Here is a 17,011-nt window from a genome sequence, read left to right as displayed (position 1 = left end):
TTCAAGAATGAGATGTAGAATTTAGATAAAAAAGTGTCTGTGATAAAACACACATACTGAAACCCATAGGACCTCACTGGGTTTTTTTGGGGGTGGTGGTATTTTTTTTTGGAGGGCAGGTAGAGAAGTAATGAAAGCAAGATTCTATTTCACAGGGAAATACATTGAGGAGAATTCCCAGTAGCTGTAACAACGCTGAGTTTGGCTCTCATTGTGGCTTCTCCAGTAAGTCCTTCCGTCACATCACCAGAGCGCTAGACAAGTGACTCACGGAAATTATTCACTGGTGTGGAACTCTAGACAAAAATATTTGGGTTAACTATTCATTTTTCTAACATATGGAGTTTCTCCTTTCAAGTTTTCGCTAGACATATTTTACTTTTTTTTTTTTTTAAGAAAAAAGTCTTTTTGTAAGATTGTAGTTTCAGTTAAAATGAAAAAGGTTTAAAAAATAGAAATGGCACTTAAAAAAAAAAAAAAAAAAGAGGAACAGAAAAAGTCTTTAGTCAGCTAGCAAGTTAAAAGGGAGGAAGAGGTTGGCATAGACAGCTAATGATTGCAATAGTCCAAAGCAGTTTGGATGACAGTAATTTCTTTTTTTCCTACCAGAAAGACTTGGAATGATAAAAAGTGAGCTAATCATAAATGCTGAAAAATGAGAATTCAGAAAGACAAACTGCCAAATACACTTTTCAGGGAAGAGTAACTACTTCCTCAGAGCACAGAGAGAGGAGATAATTCTGAAGCCTTCTGACTGTAACTGTTCATTTCTAAAAGCTTGCCCAACAGAGATAATTTTCCACATACCATCAGATGCAATAATTTTATCCTGAGTTATGGGATGCTAATATTGCTGTACTTTTAGGGTTGGTTTTGGGTTTTTTTCATTTTTGAGTTTTTTTGGTTGATTGGTTTGGTTTGGTTTCATTTGGTTTAGTGTTGTGTTTTTTATTTTCTTGTGTCTATAAAATGCAGCAAACCATCTAAGGAACAGTATGATCTCAGGGACAAGAATGCCCTAAGAAGCTTTATCCTTGACAAGAACAATGCTGATTTTATTGTGCTCTCTAGAAAATACATACTCAGCTAAAGCAGCAAGCTCTATTCAGGTAACTTATATGACAAAAAGGAGATAAAAATCTCAAAAATACCATCCCAAATTTATGTAAGAAAAAGAGATAAGTGAATTTGGTTTCATGCCATATAGTCAGAAGGCTACAGAGAAAGATGCAAAAGAGACAGAGAGACATAGATCCTTTGATAAGACAGAAAGCAGCCTCAAATTTATCCTACACCTGGCATGTGAAATTTATTCTACACCTAGTATTTATGAAATGAAGGGCACGTTTTGTCCTTACAAGCAAAATAATGAGCTAGGCCAGACAGTGAATATAATAATGAATATAATAATTTCTTTATTTTTTCCTAAGTGCTTACTTTTAATAGTTTCTTCTTTTCCTACATACATCTTGTAGCACATAACAATTACTGTGTATTGGTCTCCCAATCCTGCAAATATACACAAGCATAAACAAACATTTCTGCAAACATGAACAAACAGAAAACACAGCCCTACCCTGCAGTTTGCAGAAGACATGTTCCTGAAGAGTGAGACATTGAGCAATCTAAGAGGTGACAAAACATACGAATTAAAACATTTGATGCACATAGCAGTTTAAAAAATACACACAGAGACAGAATATGTGATGTGCAAAGCAGACAGCCAGAAGCAGATGATATGGAAAATAAGACCATGAGCTGGAAGAGATGCTGACTTTTGGAAATGGATAGCTGCTTTAGAAAAATATCAGATACTCCAGTTATGAAACTGAGCATCTGGGACCATCACATTTTTCTGTCCTTCACCTTTGACTGGCTTGATTGATCTTGATTCATCTGAGGAAGATTTAGTTAACACAAAAAATATACCTGTTCAGGAGGAGGCAGCATGAATGCTTCTCATTATTTCCCAAACTTCCAATATTGCTTCAGACACACTCATCATGATTAAGTTCTCAAGAACATGAGAAGGAGATACTTCTTCCATACTTTACTAAAGAACATCTGTCACTAGCAAGATTAAAAGACTGAATTCCACAGCTAATTTGATCATTTAATGATGAGACTGCTGATAATCTATTTAAAGCATATAAAACCCCCCAAAACAACCAGTTATTGAATCACTGTGCTTTTTCAAGTACCTTCAAAAAAAAGGAAGAGGGAAAGAGTGGTGAACCATTGACTATGAAACTTTATTATAGAGTCAACATTATGACAGACTAAACCAAATATTTGTCTAACTCCAGGAAAATGAATTTATTTCAGAGTTTAGCTAACACAACCAAATGGTAACACTTAACTGAATAACACTGAGGGCTTTCACAAAAGCGAAACGTAATCACACCTCAGTCAAAACCCATTTTCTTAAAAGTTGCAAACATTTTTAACAGAGAATCTTTTAAGGCAAGACAATCCTCTACACTGCACTTCTAAGCAATCTAGAGTGAAACACAATAGCTTAAATCAGCTTGCCTGTGAAACGCCTCTCAGTACAAGACCAAGCCTTGAAAATGGATATACAGGAAAGTAATGTGAAACATTAATGAAATAACAAGCTTTAATATTTTGCCAGCATAAGCAAAGATGAAGCTGGATTCTTTTCTGGCTTCAAAGATGTAGCCAGACTCTTCTCAGAGAAAGGATGAGAGGCAGTGTGCTCAAATTGAAACACAGGAAATTCCAGTTAAGCATAAGAAAAAGCTTTGTTTCACTGTGTGGGCAGTTGAACATTGGTCCAAACAGGTTATGGACTCTCCACCTTTGGTGATACTTGAAACCAAACTGTACGTGGCTCTGAGCAGCCTGGGCAACTTGACCCTAAAATGAACAGAAATAGTTGACTAGACCATTTCCAGAGATGAGGTCTGACCTCAACAATTCTGAGTAGTTTGAAATGCAAGGCTTTCGAGGTCACTTTTTTAGGTTCAGAAAGGTGATACAGGAATCTGCACTGCCTCTCCTTCACTCTTGTGTCCTGCATTTATAGAAGTTCCCAGTATTGCACTAATATCCTTCTCACAGCTGTGGCAAATCATTTACATCGTTGCATCCTAGTGAAGGTATCAGCAGAAAGTGAAAGTTCCATCATGTCACCTCAGCACTTAGAGAAAGTAAACAGACTTTACTATCATTAATCATTTTGTAGAATCCAGAACCCCAGGTGGTGGATTGGGCTAAGGTTATTCACACCAGACTGAAAAACATGCTGAAAATTAACAAATGTTGCATGCACAGCAGATATATGGGTATTACATACCACTTCTTACATATTATGAAGTATACTGATTGTCATGATGTTTATTGTATGGCAGTTGTAGGTCAAATCAATAGCATAAGGAAGAAAAGAAAAAAATAATGTGAGGGGAAAAAAACAAATCAAAACAAAACAGATTAAAGAACCTCCAGGTCCCTTTTTGAATTTCAGACACTGAAAGAGCTGCCAGCCTCAGGCTCCATTTTCAGACAAGTTTGAGACTGCTGCATTCCACCTTCTGAACACGGAGGCTTTCAATTTTGGCCCCAAGGAAGAGAAAAGCAGCTCTCAGAAAAACATTTGGTTTGCCTCTGTACTTCAAGGCAACTCAGAAGAGACCAGAACAGAGCCAGAAACAAGGTTAAAAGGCAGTGAAATGTGGTCATGTTTAAAAATAACCCAAATGGAATACCAAGATGAAAAATGCCAGGCAAATCACAGCCAGCCCGTCAAAACTGTGTAGGAAAGTTTAAAAAATAAAGAGAGGACTCAGTCCTACAGATTAAGTAACCAATAGGCACTTAGCAGGACGAGTTCTATTTGGGATCCTGATTGCAGATTTCTGCTGTCATCACCAAGTAGGGATGAATTGCTTATTGACTCAGGGACTAGAATACAGACTTCACATTGTTTTTAGTGGATAATACCCTAAGGCATTTGAAAAGAAAATGATACGCTGCTATTTTTCTTTCTGTAATGTCTACCAGTCATACTGTAGTATTTATGACTAATTTCTCAATCTCTTTAAGGCAGTGGATGTCAGGAATGCTGCCAAAACAGGTCTTTCCACCTGTTCTCATTTTTATCAGTATTACTGAAATGGTAAAGTGAGGATAACTGAGGATGTCTACTAAAGCCTGCTTGGACTTCACCAAGAAAAGATACATGTGCAGACTTCTTTCGGGTATTTATGTTTTGTTCCTGACACAAAGACTAAGCAATCATTATAATCCCATTTATCAGATCCTGGCTAATGGAGCATGGTCTATAACCTAGGATCAAATGTGAGTGGAGACACTCAATTCTCTCAGAGAGTGTGGCAGGGGGAGGGAATTAAAGTATTAATTGAAATTAAAGAGCCACAACTACAACTGGAACTGAACTGGAAATTCATGACAGGCTGGAAAGTAGAGCAAATCACAAAAAGCTCCTACCTTTTGTCAGAAACGTATGAAAAGAATGGAAATGTACGTTATAATTCACATGAATCATATAAAAACAAAACAAAAGATGATCATATAAGTCTGCATGTATGCTATTGGTTGAGGTTCCATACTTGTCTAGCTACTCCATCTGCTGTGGCAGATTCTGGAATATTTTTATAGGTGTGAAGGGGGGAATGGGAACGCAAGCAGAGAGGGATGTACAAGGGTGCGAGGGAATAAGGGCTGCTGGAAACCCTGGGCAGATCTTGTGCAGGCACAGGGAAACCAAAGAAAAGGCTCATTGTCCGGGCTACCTGGAGCAGTGCAGAATTACGTGCACATGATGAAAACAGCTGTGGGGTGTTGAGGAGCGCTGGCTACCGGGGGAAGGGAGCCTCACGCCCTTCAGCATCCGTGGCCCGAGCGCTGGGCACCCGGGCAGGCCGGCGGAGCTCGTCCTAGCGCCGGGGGGGGGCTGGAAGGAGGGCAAGGAGGGAGGCTGCGAGGGCGGGCGGCCGCCTCAGGGCCCGGAGAACGGGGGACGGGAAGGGGCGAGCCTTACCGCAGCCGGGGGACGGGCGGCTCCGCCTGCCCGACAGCTCTCGGGGACCCTCTGCATTTGGGGTGGGGCAGGCGCATCGCTACCGGGGGAGCAGCTCCCCCACTCCGGAGGAAACTTTCCCGCCCGCCGCCTCCCTCTCCCCCGGGCGGCAGGTCGCCAGCTCGCCCCAGCCCCTCTCCCCCCTCGCTGCCTCCCCTCCCCTCCTCCGCCAACTCCTTGGGCCCGCATCTTCTCCTTACCTGGGCGAAGGCGACGCCGGCAGCGGCCCCAAGTCCGGCTCCATCGCTGCGGCGAGCGGAGAGGGAACAGCCCGGCGGCGGTGACAGCTCCGGGGTTAGGTGAGCAGCGCCGCCGCCACTGAGCAGGCGCGGAAGCAGCGGGAGGGCGGGCAGCCCCCGCGATGATGTGGCCAGAGATGCGCAGCAGCCGCGGCTGCCGTCGTCGCCACCGGCGGCTCAGACCCGGCGGAGGGCAGGGGAGGAGCCGAGCTGCCCCCAACCCTCCCCCTGCACTGAGGGGAGCGGTGGAGACCGGGTGCGGAGGTGCGGAGCGGGAGGGGCCCGGGCTCGCAGCCCAATCGGACACCCCTGGGTCAGCTCCCGCCGCCTGTCACCCCTCCGCGGGACCCTGAGGGGACAGCGGCGGGGAAGCCGCCGGCCTGCGCTGCCTCCTGCGCCTTCCCGGCCCCGCTCGGTGGAGGCGCCCGGCCAAGCTCTGGGCCCCCGCCTCGCCTCCTCCGCCGCGGCCCGGCCGGTGCCTCGCAGCCTGGGCGAACAAAAAACCTTTGGGAGGGGCGAGGCGGTGGGCGCTCCCCAGGCGGACGGTGCCGGTGCCGGTGCCAGTGCCGGTGCTCCCCCTTACAGAGACTTTCTTGGCGACGAAGCACAAGAGTCGTCGTTTTGTGCTGGCACCGGCCCCTCGGCTGCCCCGGGGACGTTTTTGTCCTTATGTGCAGCTGGGCTGGAAATAGCTGCCTCAGAAATATTTTTTTTAAGTGTTTGGGTTGGTTGGAATATTCGTGTTCTTGCCCAGCTGTACACCAAGTACTTAAATACCAGTCTGCAAGAACCTCTCTTGGCCTCATCTGCCGGTGTTAAACCGAATACAGAGTCAGGGTTTTCTGGTCCCTGTTAATCAGTCCCTCAAAGATCTTGTTTCCTGTCAGACTTCATATTAATAGGCTAAAATAGTCAAGGCAGCTAAATTTGTGCTGTTATTATCATTGCAAGTATTCTTCCAATTGTTGCTCAATGCTTTGAAGTGCTGAGAATGCCTTAAGTGGAAGGTGAAAGGGGAGAAAGATGAAGACAACCAGAACGTAATCACGGTGGCAGCAGCCAAGTGCACAGCATCTCTTTTCCTCCAGGCAGAGCAAAAACCTGTGAGCAAGAGACCGAGTGTCTGCCATAAACTGGAGAGAGCTGCTGTGGGTATGTGTGGAAGAGGAGAGATTTAAGCACTGGACAATGTATTTGCAGAACTGGAGCCAAAAAACTCTGCACTGTGATAGCATTGCAGATAATATGCAGTTACACCTGAACTCTGTGACAATACTCCATTAAATTAATCACAGAATCATAGAACTGGCTGGGTTGGAAGGGACCTCAGAGATCATCAAGTCCAACCCTTGATCCACTACCGCTGCAGTTACCAGACCATGGCACTGAGTGCCACATCCAGTCTCTTTTTAAATAGCTCCAGACACGGAGAATCCACTACTTCCCTGGGCAGCCCATTCCAATGTCTGATCACTCTCTCTGTAAAGAAATTCTTTCTAATATCCAACCTAAACCTCCCCTGGCACAACTTGAGACCATGCCCTCTTGTCTTGCTGAGAGTTGCCTGGGAAAAGAGCCCAACCTCCCCCCCTGGCTACACCCTCCTTTCAGGGAGTTGTAGAGAGTGATGAGGTCTCCCCTGAGCCTCCTCTTCTCCAGCCTGAACAGCCCCAGCTCCCTCAGCCTCTCCTCAAAGGGTCTGTGCTCGAGTCCCTTCACCAGCCTGGTTGCCCTCCTTTGGACCCAAACCTCTGAGCTATTAATTCAGTGGTAAATGATGTCTCGAGCCTGAATTTAGTGGTATTTGGTTTACAGATGCTGTTGTCTCCCTACCCCAGTATCAACCATAGGTATCCATGCCTGGTGTGTGCACACCTGTCATGGTTGCATAGTTGGGCCACCTTGCAAAATGGATAAAGATCTGCCCCTGTTGCCAACAGGTTGGTGTATAAACCTCAGGTTTGGGAATAGTGCCCTGAGGTGCTGTTTGTGGCTTCCCTAATTACTTGTCTGATGATCTTGGGCAATCATACAATCACTCCCTCTTCGCTGGCAATATAGTATTATGTCACTCTCTCGACTGAGCTGGGCTGATACCCATGGATGAACTTGGCTACCTGAGAGCCACAGACTATTATTTTTAGCTGTATGCAAATTCAGAAAGTCTCACTTTTGTGGCCCAAGGCAGAAAACCCTCAGTCCTTATCATTTTTCAGCCATGAAAAGCTAGCTAGAGGATTTTTCTGGAAAATGTCAGTTCTGAAGCACGGTTGGGTAGAAAGGTGCAAACCGTGTAGGAAATTCAGCAGAATGCACCTGGAGATGCAGGGGAAGGGGCTGGGGACACTGTCCTGGGTCTGTGTGTCAGGAAAACAACAGCTCTCTTGCTTGCAGTCATGCAGAAGGTTTGTCTCTTACTCCTTTGTGTACCTGAGTTCTAAGATAGTGGGATCTGGGTGCTGTGTTTTTGGGTTATTTTTCTTGTTTTGAAGGAAGGAAAAGATAGGGAGAGGGAGAGGGAGAGGGAGAGGGAGAGGGAGAGGGAGAGGGAGAGGGAGAGGGAGAGGGAGAGGGAGAGGGAGAGGGGAAAGGAAAAAGGAAAAGGAAAAAGAAAAAGAAAAGGAAAAGGGAAAGGGAAAAAGGAAAGGAAAGGGAAAGGAAAGGGAAAGGAAAGGGAAAGGAAAGGGAAAAGAAAAGGAAAGGAAAAGGAAAGGAAAAGGAAAGGAAAAAGAAAAAAATGAAAAGAAAAGGAAAAGAAAGGGAAAAGAAAAGGAAAAGAAAAGGAAAAGAAGTTTGCCGTTTTCAACTAGAGCACCACTTATGGGCACTAGAGCCCTTACTGTTTTTCATTTTTGGCTTGGAATCTTGAGAACACTTCAGTTCTCTTTTTACGTTTTCCACATTGTCCCAATTGTAAACTTACAGGGATGGAAACTGCTCCACAAATCTTCAATAAGAGGTTACCTGATGGCAGCTGACCTTGAGGGGTGCATCATTTTCTCCAAGGGGTAATTAAAATTCCCTCTCTGCCTTAAATTTAATATTAGATGCCATTGTCAGACTCTGATAATGAAAATGGGATTTCAAAGAAGAGCAGCTGCTGGCAGCCATTCAAGTAACATCCCCTCTAAGTATCATCACCTGTAAGTAGCATCACCCGTAAGTAGCATCACCCATAAGTAGCATCACCCGTAAGTAGCAACACCCGTAAGTAGCAACACCCGTAAGTAGCAACACCCGTAAGTAGCATCTCCTGTAAGTAGCATCACCTGTAAGTAGCATCACCTGTAAGTAGGATCTCCTGTAAGAAGCATTACCTGCCTGCAGACTGTTTGGCGCTGTCTCCTCCGAGCGACGGGATGAACTTTTTCACACCGAATCCTTTCATAAAGATTTCAAATATGTAATTTATTTAACTTTATTTATTATTTGTTTATTTACTTATTTATTTCGTAAGGGCAATTCTCGTCCTTTCTGCCTTCTTAACCCTGGACTTACAGGGCTGCAGGTTACCGGACGAGTGGCCCATCTCGCCCAGCCCGAGGACCGGCGGTAACCCCGGGGGAGCCCCTCGCCCCCCCTCCCCTCTCCCTCCCTCCCCTCTCCCTCCGCCGCCTCCACGGAGCGGCTCGGTTCCTCCCGCCCACCAGGGGGCGCTGCGCCCGGGGCGTTCGGCTTGGCCAGCGGCCACTTCCGGTCCGGTGAGCGCATGGCGGAGCCCGGTGGAGCCGCGGGCCCGGCCGCCTCTCGGGAGCTGCTGACCGTGGGGCGCCGAGGGGGTGAGCGGCCTCCGTCAGGGGAGCGGGGCCGGTGGGGGAGCCGTCGCCGAGTGGCGCGGCTCCGCTGTTCAGGCTGAGCTGGGTCGCCTGTCCGCCGGAGCTCCGACCCGGGAGGGACGAGGCCGGGAGCGGGGTGTCGGGTGGGTTGGGGTTGCGGTGAGAGGGGGAGCGGCCCCGGGGGAGGCTTTTCGGGTCACCCGAGTGCTGTTGCTCCGTGTTTTGTTGCATCCCGCCTGTCTTGAAGAGCTGCGGTTCTCGTGGGCGTTGCTAGCAGAGTACGAAGTAAACACGGGTGGGGAAAAGAACTTAAATTATCTGTTAAGTTATCACGGACAGTCGTAAGGAGGTGTCTGGAAGGGTAAAAAAACGTTCAGCGGAAATAAAACATCGCTGTAATTAAGGACAAAGGGCTGGTGGCTGCGGTGTGGGGGTCATAAGAACTAACTCTCCTAATTAATGCAGCTTTTCCCTGCATCGTTTGGGTTTTACGGTGCTGCTCATGCGAATAGTTAATGTTAGCACCACAGGTTCTGGCCGCCATTCAACTGATAGCCACCCCAGTCACACCCAGAGACATGAAGGAAGGGATTTAAATCGGTGTAACTAGCAGACATGAGCTTTTGTGTCAATATGTTTTGCTGTGGGGTAATCGTCATGAAATAAGTCTTTGACAGAGACAGTGGAAGCCTGGAAGAAGTAACCTGCAGAATCCAACCAGTATTCCATGTATTCTTTCTTCCAGGATGTGCAGTAGCAGATGATAATTACAGAGAACTAGTTAGTTGAAGTGCTTTGCACTCCCTGTTCTTGTACTTGCCTGGTAACTGCAAATTGTAGAGGTGGGGAAGACAGTGAGAACGTTTCTGCTCAGCCATTTGAGTATCAGTGGCTGAGAGCAGCCAGGCAGAAAGAGACCTGGGAGTCTGGATTGACAAGAAGCTGAACATGAGCCAGCAGTGTGCCCAGGTGGCCAAGAAGGCCAAGGGCATCCTGGCCTGTATCAGGAACAGTGTGGCCAGCAGGTCCAAGGAAGTGATTCTGCCCCTGTACTCAGCCCTGGTGAGGCCACACCTCGAGTACTGTGTCCAGTTCTGGGCCCCTCAGCTCAGGAAGGAGATTGAGGTGCTGGAGCAGGTCCAAAGGAGGGCAACCAGGCTGGTGAAGGGACTCGAGCACAAGTCCTGTGAGGAGAGGCTGAGGGAGCTGGGGCTGTTTAGCCTGGAGAAGAGGCGGCTCAGGGGAGACCTCATCACTCTCTACAACTCCCTGAAAGGAGGATGGAGCCAGGGGGGGGTTGGTCCCTTTTCCAGATGACTTTCAACAAGACAAGAGGGCATGGTCTCAAGTTGTGCCAGGGGAGGTTTAGGTTGGATATTAGAAAGAATTTCTTTACCGAGAGGGTGATCAGGCATTGGAATGGGCTGCCCAGGGAAGTAGTGGATTCTCCGTCCCTGGAGATATTTAAAAAGAGACTGGATGTGGCACTGAGTGCCATGGTCTGGTAACTGCAGCGGTAGTGGATCAAGGGTTGGACTCGATCTCTGAGGTCCCTTCCAACCCAGACAATTCTATGATGACAATGAGATTATAATTCCCTTGCCCTGGATGTGCCTGATTGCTCTCTCTGCTTTCACAGCTGCTTGTAGTGGCAAGTTCTAGAAATTCACTGCCTGCTACAAAGGTAAACACTGAGGTGACCACCCCAAACAGACATCTGTATATAGTATTAGCAGGAAAAGAGACTGGAGTTTTGGAGGCAGAGAAGTTTGGTTTTTTTCCCCCATGTTTAGTTGCAGAAAGGTGGAGAGGTCAGAGGGAAAAAGACTAAATCATCTCAAATAAAATTTGACATTTGCTGTTGACATATATAAACTTTCAAATACCTGTTTGTGTCCAGGGCTGGAAGAAACCTTGTTGATCAGTTCAAAACGTAACAGCAAGAAGGCCACGAGTTTACAGACAGTTAGGATGCCAAGGAGTAGTGGTAAGTGGCACTTTGTTACTCCAGCAGTGTCAAGCAGCAGGTAACATCTCTGACATAACTTGCTTTTGCTTTAGTGCTCTCCTTGGCACTTAGTAAAAGGAGAAACTTGTGATCTGTTTCCCCTTGTGCCAGGGCCACCGTTGCAGTTGCTGCTTCTGCAAAGACAGATTTTGCAGTGCTGGGTGATGCAGCTGTTGAGGTTTAGGGTCTTATTTCTCACAGAAATGATCCTGCTGTCTGCATGGAGTCAATTAGTCAGGTTGTACCTTCAGTCAGCTGCTTTCAGATGGATGCAAGTCACATAGGTCACTTTCAAACTTTATTTTTAGTGAACATGCTGGCAAAATTATTAAGCCAGACCATATATATAACTATTCATGCATAAGAACTTAATTTGAATGTATTAAGAAAACTTGTTTTTTTTCTTTAATCAAGCTACAGAGAGATTAGTAACATTTTCTTCCATGTAACTCCATGTGTAGGATTGCACAGTGTAAAAATTGTTACTCTTTGAAAGTACCCTCAGGAGTATCTTTTTCTTTTTTCCTGATCTGGGCTCCTTACCTCTTTCCAGAAGTAATATCTCAGTATAAAATATGTGGTGTAAAAAAGCATGTAACTTACAATGGATTCCTGTCAAATTATTATTCTAAACAGAAATTAAATATGTTTAAATGCACAGATTTCTGTGCATATCTGTATATATGCATAATCTAATGTGAACATGTTTGTGTATATATATATATATGATTATTTCTTTTTCAGTCTTAGACCGAGTACAGAACTTTTTACCACAGATGGCACATGCAAATGATGAGCTAAGAAGAAAAATGGTAACAGCACCAGCTGACCAATTTGATATTGAAAATCTAGACAGTGCAACAGAAAAAGTTATAGAAATGGTAAGTACTAGATTTTTTTGGTTTATAAAGTCAGTTTAGAAGATATGAAAATTATTCATTTTAGAGTGAGCTAATTTGATAGACAAGGCTGAGTCTTTGCCATTTTAGTCTGTGATCTGCAAATCCAAGATACATAAGAAATAAAAATCCTTCTTTGGTTAAAATTTACTACTTGGTTTTAATACTTGCATAATTTAAGGACTTAGAATGAAGTAGTTTAAGGCCAGAATAAGATACAGTTTTGAATCAGCAACTCTGAATCAACTCAGTAAGTAACAAATTGTAATTTAAATGTCTCATGGGTAACTTGGCTGAGCACCTGAACAGGGCAAGGTGCAGTAAGGCATAACAGAAGGCTTTGGTGTAAGAGTAACAACTGGCTTTCAGCTGTGCTTCTTTTTAGGACTGGCTAAAGATCTTCAGTTTAGAAAAATTGTTAATGTTCTTAACGATCCTTTATGACTGGTCTTTTTCTATTTATTTATATTCAGATCAGTATTTTCTTTATGTTTCTAAATAAAGTGCTGCAGCCACATGCTGATGTAAGAAAATTAAGTGAAGGTGATACTTGATATTACACATTCATGTCCCAGCCAGCTGTCTTCTGGCCTGCAGACCCCCAGGATCAAGGCAGCCTGGGGTTTGGTGTGGCAGAATAATTTATTTGCCATTGGTTGGTTTCAGAGTTCTTGTAGATTTTTAAAAGATTTTTCATGTGTCTGCCAAGTGTCTAGACTTTACAGTAAAGAAGCCAAAAGATGTAATGATGAACATCTTTGCACTGTGTATAAATCACTGAAGAAATCTATTTGCATCTCAAATTCCTGTGTTTTGCTTTGCAGCATACAGAAAGTTTTTGAAGTGCTGATTATCAGTTTAAGACAGATATTTTCAGAGAAAAACAGGCCTCAAAAAACATGGCTCTGTGTTTGGGAATACATGATCACTTTTGTCTCAGAAAATATCCTGGTAATTTAAACTACTTGATATTCTGTAGTAGTTGTGAACACTACTGTAGTGTTCACTAGTGACACATTCTGTAGTGTCATGAACACTACTAGGTTCTAATATAGTCCTATATTAGAACTATATTAATACATACACACATTTATATATATATATCATGAGTATTTATATGCTCAGTGGTTCCCCCTGAATTCTTTACTGAAAATTACTTTTGGTGCCACCTGCTTGTCAGTTTAAATACCTGATTTAGTTCAGCTATTAACTCATTTCTGTCTCTGATAGTGATACAAAAAATGGCTTTATATTTGGCCATTGGACAATGTGAATTACAGTGTAAATATTTAGGGAATCTGTTAATGATACTTGTCATAAACCTAGGAGAACACAAAAGTCTTTCTAATTGCTGTTTTGGTTTTCCTATGATAGTAGTGGGTTTCATGTGTTTGCTTTGGGTTTTACTCAAATGCTAGAAATGGAACAGAAATGTGTTGACTAAGGTTGGTTGTTTTTTGGTTGGTTTTTTTTTTCCAGAATGTGGCCGTAGTTGAACTGAGTGATTCTGACACAGATGAAGAGATATTAACTTCAGAAGATGACTCAGAATCTGAAGATGACTGTATAGCTGATGAAGTCACAATAGACAACATTAAGTTTCCGAAACAAAAGGGAGAAAAGGGCAAAATAGAAATTTTGGACAGCAAAGTGAATGAGTAAATCCATTTTATTTCCCTTTAAAAAACGCACAACAAAAACACACACACAAAAAAAACCTGCAAGCCCAAATCATGGCTCCTTACTTTGAAGACTTGGCCCTTAAACGACCTTGTTTTCCCAGGGTAGCATCCATCAGGATCTTATGAAATGCTACGGTTTACATAGTGGAGATCCACTCATGACAAAGGCAAGCTGGATTTCTGAGGAATTAAGTATGGTTTTATTCATCAAGCAATGTGGAAGTGAACTTCATTGTAGGTTAGACTAAGAAAGCAGCTAGAATTTGGGCCACTTGAACTAGTTAAAGGTCTTGGTTTTTTGCTTTTATTGAAGAAAGATTTTTGTAGTATGCTTGAAGTTCTTCCTTCAAGGGCAGGAAAGAGTTAACTGAGAGAAGAGCTTTGGTTTTTATAATCCAGGTCCTGTGAAGTGTTATGTACAAGGTCTTCAATATTAAACATTATCTTAAAGTACATTAGAGGTATGTCTGCATTGCATTCATGGTAATAACTGTTGACCTTAGCCACTGCTTTAGTGCTCATTTCAAGATGAGCTGGCATGGGTAAGCACAGCTGTGACAAAAGAGAGGTCAGCAAAGGATACTTATCCTCTGTGACTGCACTGAGCTCTGTCACTACAGGTAGGTTCCCAGCTCACCTGGAACCTTTGTGGCCGCAGTGCAGATACTCTTGGTACTTAAGTGGCCAAATCCACCTCTGAGGTGTTACAGTTACCTTAAGCTACACTTTCCATCTCCCACTTCCCTTGCCACATTTCTGTCCTTTCCCTGTTGTTCACAGCTGCCACTGCCAGAATAAGCAAGAGGTGAATTTTCAGCTGGCGTGTACTTGGGTTAACTTGGAGCAGTTGTGAAACCAAAAGCAGTGCAAGTATGCCTTATGCACACTTACCTCAGATAGATCAAATACAGGGATTTGGGCAGCTGTATTTACTTTACAGATTGCTGTGCATTTCAGAAGTATCTGTCATGCTCCTGCATGTCATTGAATGTTTCTTAAAGAAACTTTGTACTATTAAAGGAAAATTTTCTGTATTTGCTCAAATACTAAACTTAATACCATGACTTGCAACCTGCCATTATCTACAGAGTTTATGTTGAATTCCATACTTAAATCTATAGTGTAAGATCTGTTTCTCTTAATATTTGTGAAAAGGAATAACAATTATTCTGGTCTTTTTTCACAAAGCAGCTTCTTAAAAATAGAGAGGGCATGTTCTACTGGGATTACGTGGTTAAACCACACAACATTTTAGGGAATGGAAAGGATGGGAATCAGAGAATGGGACTGCAGATCAGATTAAGTTTTGGGTACAGCTGAAGTCTAAGAAGGGCTGGGTCTTAGCAGGCTTACTTTGTCAGATAAGGTCTCAGTCTATGGAAAACTTCTTTCAATCTGAAGAAAGTTTGAAAGCCAACATTGTAACTCAGTCATTTTACAAGAGATTTCCCATAGATTAAAAAAAAAAAAAAGAAAATATGAAATACAAAGTAGTAATGCTGTACAAAACAGTTGTAACAGTCCTTGCGCACAGACAAGAAACCAGTGATTTTAATCCATTAACCTTTCAGATTGCAGGCAGATCACACATTCCATATCAACAAAAAGATAGAAAATATTTTCAGTAACTTTAGCTTGATATGCATAGTTTAACACCGATGTTGAACTCTGTATGTACTATACAAAGATCATTGTAAGTGCACTTTCTTGCATTGAGTTACTTCTTATGGCACAAAGGTTTTCTGTACTGCTGAAAAATCACCAGAGCAGAATGTTTTGTTGCTACTGTAAAACTGGAGCAGGTTTATAGCAAAAGTAGCATAATAAGTATAACGTAGTTGAACTTTAGGAGAAGCCTAATGACTAAGGATTTTAAATAATCATGTAAATACTGTGTTCACACAAATAAGAAGTAGGCATGTGAGAACTCATTCTTCAGTTGTATTTAAAAAATAAGCCAAAATGTTTTCTTGGGTTTTTTAGGGGTATTGTGCTAACAACTGCTGCTGCATAATTTAAATAAATTCATGTTAAATTCCAAGTGGTTTTATTTTTCTGTGAGACTAAAATTTGGACCTGATTTATAGAAACTTTTCCATGGATTTGTTTGTTTTTAACTTGGAGCACTGCAGTCAGCATATCCTGGGCATAGTATTAAGTGCTTCATGGAGTCATGAGACATCGTTAAGATTCAAACTCCTCTGAAAGTTTCCTTTCCAAGTGAGGCTGTTAATATTCCACAGTGACAGCCTTGGTTCTAAGATATTCATGAAGAGCTTCTTCACCTGCACAAGCACAATATTCACCAGTTAGAATAGCAGCTAAATGAGAGACTTTTCAGAGACCTATTATTAAGAGAAAAAAAAAAAAGTTGTAGCCAGTGTCCGAGTCCTTAAGAAATGAAGTGGAACTAAGTAATTTACCTTCCCCCTGAGATTTACAGAACTGGTTTGACAAGAAGAGGCCAAACCCAACAGATGTGGAAAGAAAAATGAGCTGGAGTTTGACAAGCAGCCACCTGAGTCAGTCTGAAGCTGTGGCAGTCTCAAGATGGCCATGAGGGGCTCATGGTTGAAGATAGAAACTTCAGCCTGTGCTAAGTTTCTAGGCAAAGAAGCTAAGTAAGAGTTGTTGGTTTCTTTTCCTGATACTATTACTCATTTTGATCTCAGAAAATGCCTGATGTGTGCTAGACATTCCAAAGGCAAAAATCTGCTGCATTGCTGAAAATTTTTTTTTCTTTCTTTTGTTTTCTTTACCACAAGGCTTGATCTGCCCAGACTTGTAAAGATTTTCTTACAGAATAAACCTCACTTTTTAAAAAAATGGGTTTGAAAATACTAGACTTTTTAGGTATCTTTCCATGTGACTGCTGGCAAAATTTGATGGCATTTTAAGGCATGAACAAGTTTTCCATGTTCTTACAAGTTTAGAGTAGAAACCTAAATTAGTGTTCTTCCTCAGGGAATGGAAAGAAGATTCTGGTCAATACCTTTGTTGCTTGATGCTGAAATTGCATTGCCTGTACACTGCTCTGGACAAGCTGCAGTGCTCCTGCTCTGAGAGGAGTTGGGAAAGAATATTTTGCATGCCATGGCATTATGTAGTAAATGTACAGGAAAGACTGAACTGGAGGTGTGAGAGTATGGGGGAATGGAATAGGAACCAGATGACTGTAATAGGAGGAATACAGGAGATGCAGAAAATGCATCCACAGCTCATGTTTTACAGCTATTCACAATTCACCTGCCTGTGCTAGAAAAAAAACAAGCTCACATTCCCTTCCCCATAGATTCCAGCCCCCTCCCCAGCCCAGCCCACAAAAGAAAATAATCACTGTTAGTTAAG

The 17,011-nt window shown here is 43.2% G+C and overlaps 3 protein-coding genes across 3 annotated transcripts in view; 1 reads left to right on the top strand and 2 right to left on the bottom strand.

Moving 5' to 3' along the window:
- The window catches only part of SLC41A2 (solute carrier family 41 member 2), a 57,074-nt gene extending 51,530 nt beyond the window's left edge, over positions 1–5,544 (bottom strand). Inside the window, exon 1 of the mRNA XM_030455033.1 lies at positions 5,260–5,544. The gene's annotated coding sequence lies outside the window, so the exon portion shown is untranslated. The remainder of the gene's footprint in view (positions 1–5,259) is intronic.
- A 3,446-nt stretch (positions 5,545–8,990) lies between these two features.
- Positions 8,991–14,116, top strand: C1H12orf45 (chromosome 1 C12orf45 homolog). Its single transcript, XM_030463282.1, has 4 exons — positions 8,991–9,077; positions 10,975–11,061; positions 11,827–11,963; positions 13,461–14,116. Exons 1-4 carry the CDS (start codon positions 9,008–9,010, stop codon positions 13,641–13,643), a joined length of 477 nt encoding a protein of 158 aa, XP_030319142.1. The 5' UTR covers positions 8,991–9,007; the 3' UTR covers positions 13,644–14,116.
- Positions 14,117–14,685: 569 nt separating this feature from the next.
- The window catches only part of ALDH1L2 (aldehyde dehydrogenase 1 family member L2), a 35,588-nt gene continuing 33,262 nt past the window's right edge, over positions 14,686–17,011 (bottom strand). Inside the window, exon 24 of the mRNA XM_030463272.1 lies at positions 14,686–15,948. Coding sequence (XP_030319132.1) covers positions 15,893–15,948 — 56 coding nt within the window. The 3' untranslated portion in view covers positions 14,686–15,892. The remainder of the gene's footprint in view (positions 15,949–17,011) is intronic.

This window comes from Calypte anna, chromosome 1 (genome assembly GCF_003957555.1).
Source record: "Calypte anna isolate BGI_N300 chromosome 1, bCalAnn1_v1.p, whole genome shotgun sequence".
Taxonomy (NCBI): domain Eukaryota; kingdom Metazoa; phylum Chordata; class Aves; order Apodiformes; family Trochilidae; genus Calypte; species Calypte anna.
This window is presented reverse-complemented; position numbering and strand designations above follow the sequence as displayed.

What these genes read in the sequence shown, in the direction of transcription:
- C1H12orf45 (XM_030463282.1), top strand. Translation starts at nt 9,008, where the DNA reads ATGGCGGAGCCCGGTGGAGCCGCGGGCCCGGCCGCCTCTCGGGAGCTG. An exon ending in TAGGATGCCAAGGAGTAGTG is followed by an intron (nt 11,062 to 11,826) that starts GTAAGTGGCACT and finishes TTTCTTTTTCAG; the next exon opens with TCTTAGACCGAGTACAGAAC. An exon ending in CAGAAAAAGTTATAGAAATG is followed by an intron (nt 11,964 to 13,460) that starts GTAAGTACTAGA and finishes TTTTTTTTCCAG; the next exon opens with AATGTGGCCGTAGTTGAACT.